Source organism: Gymnoscopelus braueri (genome assembly GCF_963280865.1).
Source record: "Gymnoscopelus braueri genome assembly, chromosome: 7".
Taxonomy (NCBI): domain Eukaryota; kingdom Metazoa; phylum Chordata; class Actinopteri; order Myctophiformes; family Myctophidae; genus Gymnoscopelus; species Gymnoscopelus braueri.
In genome coordinates this window covers 34,884,607-34,894,077 of record NC_137608.1, presented here as the reverse complement: position 1 = coordinate 34,894,077, position 9,471 = coordinate 34,884,607, and the positions used below count along the sequence as shown (strand labels likewise).

The 9,471-nt window shown below is 46.2% G+C and overlaps 1 protein-coding gene across 1 annotated transcript; it reads right to left on the bottom strand.

The window, feature by feature from the left end:
• Positions 1 to 4,241: 4,241 nt before the first annotated feature.
• znf703 (zinc finger protein 703) lies at positions 4,242 to 7,897 on the bottom strand. Its single transcript, XM_080434410.1, has 2 exons — positions 7,215 to 7,897; positions 4,242 to 6,625 (listed from the first exon to the last, which is right to left on the bottom strand). The coding sequence occupies exons 1-2, from the start codon at positions 7,479 to 7,481 to the stop codon at positions 5,120 to 5,122; spliced, it is 1,773 nt and encodes a 590-aa protein (XP_080290536.1). The 5' UTR covers positions 7,482 to 7,897; the 3' UTR covers positions 4,242 to 5,119.
• Between the last annotated feature and the right edge of the window lie 1,574 nt (positions 7,898 to 9,471).

Below are 9,471 nucleotides of genomic sequence, written 5' to 3'. Positions count from 1 at the left end.
AACAAGCCACAGTAGGATGATCACAAGAACACGGTTGTAACTATATTGGCTTTGGGGCTGTGCTTCAAGAACAAATAGACACTGTTTCTTCTGTTTCTTACATACACCAGTGTAGTCAACATGACAGCCATTACAACCAACCTGGAAGTCTTTTATATCACTCTGGTTTGTTTTCTCCGGCATTACAGTTAGCTTGAATGTGGGTTTTGAATGAAAGAGAGAGGGGGTGAAATGAGGCATGTGAGGAGTCAGGCACAGTGTGTTTATATGTGAGAAATAAAGCAGCCGGGGCTGTGAAGCAGCCCTGATGAGGGATGGGTCCAGGGCAGGCCATCTGGGTTGCCTTAACACTGCGGTCACTGTTGGATGCCGAGGGCTCTGCATTGTGTCGCCATGTTAAACACTGAGGTGGTCGCCATGGTGCCGAGGTTAATGTTTTGTTTCCGAGAGAGATGGAGAGGGAGAGAGAAAGACAGGGGGAAAGAAATAGATATAATCTTCTCCAATGTTAACCCCCCCCCCCCCCCACCCACCCAACACACACACACACACACACACACACACACACACACACACACACACAGTCCACCTCTGTCTGTTTCTCTGTCTCTCTCTCCCTCTCTTACTCCCTCTCTCTCTCTCTCTCTCGTCCCCTTTTCTGGTCCTGGCTGTCAGTGTGTGTGGAGAGTCGGGGTAGAGCTGGCGTCTAATTGAAGAGCAGCTCCACACCCTGTCCTCATTAATCACCGGAGCTGTCGACTGGCTGCCCAGGACCCCACTGTGGCAGTCTGCACTGCTCCTACAGACAGTGTTAGAACACATTAGTACCAACACAAATACTACATTCAGTAACAGCAACACCAATACTACTGCCAATACTATTGTCACTGTCGCTACCTCTGCTCTCAGACACACTAACACAGACAGCCAAGATAATAGTTCTCACTGCCACCATTACTTCCCACTAACACCAATTCCCACAGACATCACAAATAAGGAAGACACATCAGTCAAGTCTACCAAAAGATAAAAGCAGATATTTGTTTATCTTTCTCAATTATTTAAATATAGTATATTATATAAATACTACCGTACATGGTAAAGTCAGACAGTACTAGTATTACCGTAAGTATTTTTACATTCACTCCAGCAAATCTGGTTGAAAAACAAAATCTAGTGTATATCACATTAGATTTCAAACCTTTCATCAAAATGATGAGCAGTGTTGACGTGAGGTCTGGTTGGTCTGGTTTGAGCATGAAAAAATGCTCGGTTATGCTTTGGACATACGTTTTTGGTATTTAGGTCAGGTTACGCACATATTTTCAGGTCCAGGTGGAAAATGTTATGCTAGTACACAGCTTAAAGAAAGAAAGAAAGAAAGAGTTAATTTTAACTCTGTGTATTTTTCTGTGTTCTACTATTAGCACCCAGCAGGACACTGGAAGGACAGGAAGACACAAAGATCAATCTCACCTCACAGGTGCTGTCTCCCATGGAGTTACCTCCATTGGCTAGGGGACTGGCCATGCACGCGCACGCACGCACACGCGCGCACACGCACGCACACACACTACACACACACACACACACACACACACACACACACACACACACACACACACACACACACACACACACACTCACACACACTCTCTCTCTCCACTCCTCCGCTCACTGTCTCACATGCACACAAAAAACACTAGCCCAACTATCTTAGTGTCTCTCTATCCATCTTTTACACACACCTACAGACAAAGACTCTTGCACGGGCGCATACACACACACACACACACACACACACACACACACACACACACACACACACACACACACACACACACACACACACACACACACACACACACACACACACACATTGTCAAGAGGCGACAGAAATGGAGTGCGTGGGTGTTGACTCAGCTGGAACAGTGGTGGGGGGTGGGGGGAGAGAAAGATTGATGACAGAGGGGATGGAGAGAATGGTGAGGCATTTGATGAACGAGTGTGAATGGGGAGCATTGGAATTAATCCCTCCTCCTCGGACCAGACTAGAGGCTGTTCTCCCCTCTGCGTGACCCCTGGTGTGTGTCCTATCAACCACTATTATGCAGTAACATATACAGCACAAATGAAGAACTTCTTCTGTGTCCACTCCATATTCTATACGTACAGCATACACAAACAACATATCTGCCTAATCTCCAATCTATGCCTACAAGCCAAATATGTACACCTATAATCCACGGAATGTCAACTTAATCTCATAGGCTCGAGTCTAGACACAATTTATCGCAATGGCCACAAAGCCAAAGTATAGTACTGAAACGGCATATACAATGATATACAGTGTTTGGTAACAGCATCGTCAAATGGGCCCCCAAAATACATGTCTATGCTTAAGTATAGTTCCACGGCACATATAGTGCCTAGTCTCTAAACCGAAGTACAGCACCCAAACTATATATCCATGTCTAATTAGAGGATATAAGCTTCATAATTTGCCTACAGTCTAAATGCCATACTGTATTTGTAGAAGCAGCTTTGTGCCTATGATCACTAACCCTTAAGATAACACCTGCACAACCTGACATATGTCTAGATTCATGACATAATCTATCATTCAAGTACCAAACCTAACTACATGGATAAGAGGATTGTCTAAAAATGTGAATGTTGTGTTAACCTGTGTACTGAAATTCACATTTCAACTAACACTTCACTTACACTTCAACAATTCACCCATAGGGGGCAACCCAAACCAACATATAACCCAACTGGTGAAAATCTTATACAAGTTGCAATGTCTTTCAGTAAATGCCACTCTTATTCTCAATACAGCCTTAAAACAGAAAATACCCCTGACCTATTTTTGTCAACATGACCTAACAAACACCTAAAACAAAGCCACTCTTAAAGTAAATGACAGCCACTGTCAACAGATAGGCAGACTGTCCTGTCCCAGGGAGAAGCACACTGCTGTAGTTCCTGTAAAAAGAAAAATAAGGCTGCCTTTCCCAGTGTGCCGGCCGAAGCTAGTGGTGATCAGGGCGCCGTGACCTTGCTGGTCTGGCAGGGGTTTTCGCAGCGGTTCGGTTTGTTGGAAGGGTCATCCATTTTGTTAATGGTGCTGTCAAGTGACACCTGTGCTCGCCTTTCCCCTGTCTGGAGTGCTAATGAACCGCGAGAGTGGAGGGGAGTCTAGGAGTCGGGGTCAATAGCTCACCCTGGAGACTATACTACAGTGTACCACAGCCTAGACTCGCCTTCTATTGCTTCTCGTCTCCCTTCGTTCTACGTATGCCTGATTTATACTTTGTATGACAGAGTAGTGGAGTGGAGACACAGACCCATTACCAAGAACCAGGCACTCCCTCTCTCTCTCGCTGTTTTAATGGCTGTGTAGCATTACTTCTTTAAGGTAGACCCAGTCAATCCCTTCATATTAGTCTCTAACTGCTTGGAGATTAGTAGGGTGTGACCCTAGTTAAACTGTGGTACAGCAGCAGAGAGTGACAAAGAGAACGGGTGAGAGGAAGGGGCAGCTCCTGGATGTGGAGGCCTGCTCTGTGTTTGTGTTGTGCCTCATGTTAAAAAGGGGGGAGCCTGTGTTCCTCCTCAGGGGAGGTGTCAGGACTTTGATGAATATTTCTCTATTAACCGCCTCCCATTGTCAGCACTGGCCTTTGTATCATGGGCCAATCCGTCAAGACGATGAGGAAAAGGAGAGGGGAGAGCCCTTGGTTCCACACCTCCTTCCCCCCAGGTCATTATTGAAGTACCAGTGACCCCAAGCTGGGCTGCTGCACACAGCTATCTATCTGCTCTGCTGAGGAGGCTGTTTCTAGGGCTTTGCAAGCAAACAAGCATCAGCATTTAAAAATCTCACCCACAACAAGAGCAGCAGTGTGTGTGATGAGGAGTGGGTTGGGGGGGGGGGGGTGAAGGAGAAAGAATGGAAAGATTGAAGGACATCCACGGGGACTCACTAACAGGAGCTAATGTGACCTGGTATGCCCTCCCTGGGACAGCCCCTGTCAACTGATATGAGCCATGAAATATTACACATAGCCCACAAATAGCATAGCTATCAGAGACAGAGTGATTGATAGACCCGAGTACTGCAGTGTAGCAGTCTGCTAAGATTAACTTCATGCTCTGAAGCTTGTTCGCTGACAAAGGTATTTCATGGCAGCAGCTATATTTAAAGCACTCAATGAGACAAAACATACCCAATAAAATGCAATCAAGTATCATTTATTTATCAAAATAAGACTTTTTCCCCTGTTGGTTTGATAGCACAGCCACCGTTATTTTCATTGCTTAATAATTTTTTGTTCTTTCCTTTAGCTTTGTTTATTTTCTGACAGCGACCCTGACCCAAGTAAGGCATGAAAAAATATGACATCTTTGCAAATTTACAGATACAAAATCAATGGCAAATTATTGAAGGTTCTTTTGGACATGCTATACTCCAGAGTGTGAATTAAGCAGAAGGAGAAAAAAAACAGCAGTGAAGAAACGAGACAAAAAGAAAGAGGTCCCTAGAATAAAACCTCACAGTCCATCTTCATCATGGTGCAAAAATTTTATTTTCAGATTTTACGATAGGCATATGATACTATACTTAAACCATTCTTTTTTTCAGTTAGAATACTTATGAACAATTAATTGAACAGCAAAAAATGTCCCCCCAAAAGTTTGAATACCAAGCGCTCATGTGAAAAATAAATACAGATTTGTTTTTCAGTTCATTCCTGGAAGATAGACAGACAAGAGAAAAGAAAAACATAACAATAAAAAAAAAACAAGACGGCCATTTTAATCCCCCAGTCTCATCCTATTCAAGCTCCATTTTCCCAGCATCTTTAAGCACTGTAGTCTCTGGGGCTCGGTACTGCAGCCCATCCATCACTGTTGGTTCACTGCCTTTGGAACGCCAGTCACAATCCTGAGGGTAACAGGTGGTATTGTTGGCAGGCAGGCAGACGGGCAGGCAGGCGGGCAGGGTGCCCTGCACTAGAGATGACCCCCAGTGTGAAGGTATCCATCTCCTGTCTGAAGTGTCCAAGCTGGTGCCTGCTGTCTTGCGGGCATTTCGGCTGCTAATCCCAGACTATCACTGGTATCCCATGGCTGAGCCAAGTCTCTGACTGTAGAGGGCGTAGGGGGAGTAGTAGGCTGCCGAGGAGGCGGGAATGGAGGACATCGTTAGACCAGGGGCTCCTGGCAGGTGTGCTGCCTTGCTGTACGGATGGTAGCGGGCGAGGCCCAGTCCGGGTGACCCTCGAAGGGAGAAGGAGCTGGCCATGGCCCCAGGGCTGTTGGGGGGAGGCAGGTGGAGGTGGCAGGAGGCAGCTGACGAGGGGTAGGCGGACAGGAGCTTACTGTCCACCATCCCTGGCAGGGCCGTGTGGGTCCTCAGATGAGCCAGTAGCTCCTCTGATGTGGAGAAACGCTTGTCACAGGGACCGACGACAGACACCCAGTTGCAGGCATGGGGCTGCTCATTCTGGAGCATGAAGCCATAGGTGTACAGCGGATGGGACAGGGAGTGTGCAGCACTGGACGACAGAGAGCTGGGGTGGAGAGAATGGAGGCCGTGGTGGGAGGGGTAGACCAGCCCGTAACCAGACTTGAGGCCGGAGGTGGGGTCGTGGACACAGGTGGAGCAGTTGCTACCGCCCAGGTGGGGGGCATTGGGGTAGGTCAGACAGTACGGGTCCCGGCATAGGCCCTGCATAAGGCCCGGGGGAGAGGCTCCTGTAAGCGGGCTGGAGCTGGGGTGCTTCCCTGGAAGTCCTAACCCAAGGCCTGATTTGGTCGGATCCAGACCTGGGACAAACTGTGACGGGTAGCCTGCGTAAGCCCCCACAATGGAACCATGGTAGCCCATTGAGGCGGGGGGCAGGGGGAAGACGGAGTGTCCCGGTTTGAATGGAGAGACGGGGGCGATGTGCCCAGAGCTCAGACCGGGCTGAGAGGCCTGCGGGTCAGCCTTGCTCTCTGGCCGAGGGCTGGCTGCGGAGCTGGCATTGCTAGAGTTGGCGCTGGCCCGCACGTGACTGGAGTTGGCAAGCTGAGCCCCGTCAAGGCCAGGCTTACTGGGATCCGAGTCCTTTTTCCCCGTAACACTGCTAGTACTGTCCGAGCCAGATTGCTCCGAGCTCCCAGGCTTGTTGTCTGTGTGTGAGGCCTGTGAGAGTGCTGGGGACTGTGTGGGAGGGGAGTGACTTTGTCTGTGACTCTGGCTCTGTGTGTGCAGTGGTGGAGAGCTGGAGCTAGGAGACTGGGCACGATTATTAAACGATGAACAAGAAACACTACTTCCTCCGTTGGTGCTTCCATTAGGCACCCTAAAGCCAGCTTTATCTGACCCCCCCTTGCTCCCTGGAACATCCTTGCGACAGTCTCCTAATGATTTGGAGTAAGGCTTGAAGCTGGACTTGTCGTCGTGGGACTGGTGCTGCTGTTCACCAGACTTAGAGGATCGGCTTGAGGAGTCCTTGTCTCCCAGACTGCCTGAGGAGAGAGAGGCCAGCTTGGAAGAGGAGGGAGGGTCTGGTTTGCCAATCTGAGAGCATGTCTGAGCCAACAGGGCCAAGGGACTCTTCTTAGCATCCAGCTGAGTGAGAAGAACACAGAGGAAAATGTTGAACTGGTTGATGTATGAACTTTTAATCACACAGGTCAACTAGTCTATTTAATCTATCACTTATAACAGCTAACTTTACATATATTTAGTATATGCCTAATATAGCGTGACAATATAAAATACTGGATTTACTCATATAAAAATAATAAACCAGGTTACTTTAACTGTAAATCAAGAACAGATGCTAATAATACGTCTAAAACATACATCAGGCATCCTCAGTAATTGGGAAGCTTCCTTAGTTGTATTTGAAGTCTTATACACATTTTACATAATGTAAAAGGTATACCATGCGAAGAAATGAAAAATATAAATATGCACAAAATCCCACAATTACTTTATCACGTTTGACCAAGTAGCCTTAATTGTTTTTCACTTTTACAATTATAAATGGCTATACATAAAATTAATAGGCTAAAAACGACACAGACTAGTTTACCAGGTTTAACAACATATATAGCCTGCATATACAGGTATCTTGACATAATTATCAACAAAAACACGGACAAAATATTACGGCGGGGTTAAAAACTGAAGAAAAAAGACGCCCTTCACTTACCTCTATACTAACTGGCGCAGATGTGAGCGGTTGGAGATACTCCGGGTGCAGCAAGTGAGCGCTGTGCGCCGTCAACATCTTTAGAATCCGTATGGGAAGCCTCTTGGCTTGGCGTAAAGGATCCGAGGGAGAGTATATGGACGCGAATGATCTTTGGACCGTTCCTCTCTGGCGTAGATATAGATTACCACAGGCGTCTGGAGCGGGGGACTCGGGGGATTGACTGCGTAACGGCGGTTCAGCAGTACCACCGGGGGAATCTTTCATCTGGATCCGAGCGGGCGACTGCGGGAACGAGTGGGGAGGACAGCGGGTTGGAACTCATTCATCAGCACAAACAATCCATCTTTATTTCAACATCAGCAAAGACGATCACCCGGGCTTTGCGAGTAATCCAGAGCGACAGCGCGGTATCGAAAAAACAACTTCACTCTAGAGGAAGAATTTCCCCAGATGTCATCCCTCCTTGAGCCGATCCTGGGTTCTTCAACATCACCTACTTTCCTTCACACTATTATTCCCCGATCCAGTGTCAGAAAATAGGAATATGTAATAAAACCACGTGTAGTTAGTAAGAGAAGAATATGGTGTTAATAAAGTGAAAGGAATATCTCCGTAGAAGATGCGGCCAAAACAGTCCAGGAGTGTGTGCGTATCTCTCCCTCCAGTCTTCTGCTACAGCATCACACTCTATCCACATACTGAAGACGTGAGGGGGAGGCATTTCAGAGCAACGAGCCGCCGTCCAATCACAAGTGTACGCATTCATATTAAGGGGACGGATCTAGGACTAGGGGGGGGCGCGGCTTTCCCCCTGGCCCCACCCCCATGAACTGGTTATGATGGATGTGCGACTATCAGGGTTGCCATGTCGGCTTATTATAAGCGACTTTGGGCTTCTTTTTCTGTAAAGTTGCTTGTAAATATTGGTGTTTGCGGTTTTTTGGGGCTTGTTTCTAAAGTGTAGTTGCTCATTTGGCCTTGTTTCCTAAATGTTGTTTAAACCAGTGGTTCTCAAACATGTTCATGGCAAGGACCCCCCACCCCATACAAGATTTGTGTTGCTAAAATGTTTCTAAAACGACGCGTTGTGAGCTTGTAGATCGGCTATTTTCAAATAGCCGTAGCCTAAGCCTAGTCACTTCTTTTGGACTTGTTTTCATAGACCTGGTCGCTTGTTTCTTTTGCGAAACCTGGCAACACTGATGACTATGGGAAACGGCACAATATTATGTGGTAGGTAGATTTTTCCATCTAATCTGTATTTTCAAACAGAAGGTTCATTTGTGTGTTTAATTGCTCATTTACAAACCAGCAAAAATACTTTTTTAGGTCAATGGATATGATCTAATGGATTCAGTACAATGTGGAAGTTTGCTCTAGTTGAAAATGGCTTCATTTGATTCCAAAATAATACTCTGATGTCTTGTGTATGGGCACAATTCTGGTATGTTAATGATTTTATTGCATTTAGCGCAGACTGAACTGCTAATTAGGGCATTTAGGTAATCTCATTGCATGTTGAATCAGTTGTATTATTCAAGAATTAGGCCTGACAGATAGTATTACAGTGGTACCAGGCTGAGGACACTTTGATGCTTCTACATGCTTTGTTGTTGTTGCTGGGCTGGGCATCAGCCAGAGCTGATTCAATTTCTCCATCATAAAACACATTCACATGATACCATGTCATGTCTGCTGTTGTGCCCCCAGAGTAATGAATGCCATTTTAGTTGTCTCTGGTGTTGGTGCACAGTAGGCCGTAGAATCTCCACAGCAACGCAGTAAACTGGAATTTCCCAATGAAGAGATGAATGAATGTACTGCGTTGAATGTACTCATGTTAAACTGTTCAAATACATATAAGACAGGGCAATGAGGGCATGTTGACATAGTAGTGATAGCTGAGAGGGTGTTCTTTACAGTAGCATTTGATGTTCCAGAACAGCAGCCTGTGGTCATAACCACAGCAGGATGTCCTCTGTGATATAATTTTTTTCTTTATGTATACTTTCTGAAAAGGAAAGAATCATGCTTACATTAAAACAAAACAGCAGGAGACAGCAATACACATGGTGGACTAGCATCCCAGTTAAGTAGCCTAGCTAGGCTAGGAAGTGATTCCCTTTTCTAAAGTGCATTGCTATCTTTCTCAGCACTTTATCAGAGTTATTTATTAGTACATCTTGAATGCCTGACAACCACATTGTTCTTACAGAGCTACATAGTATTATTAGTCCATCCCTTGACTTGGAAC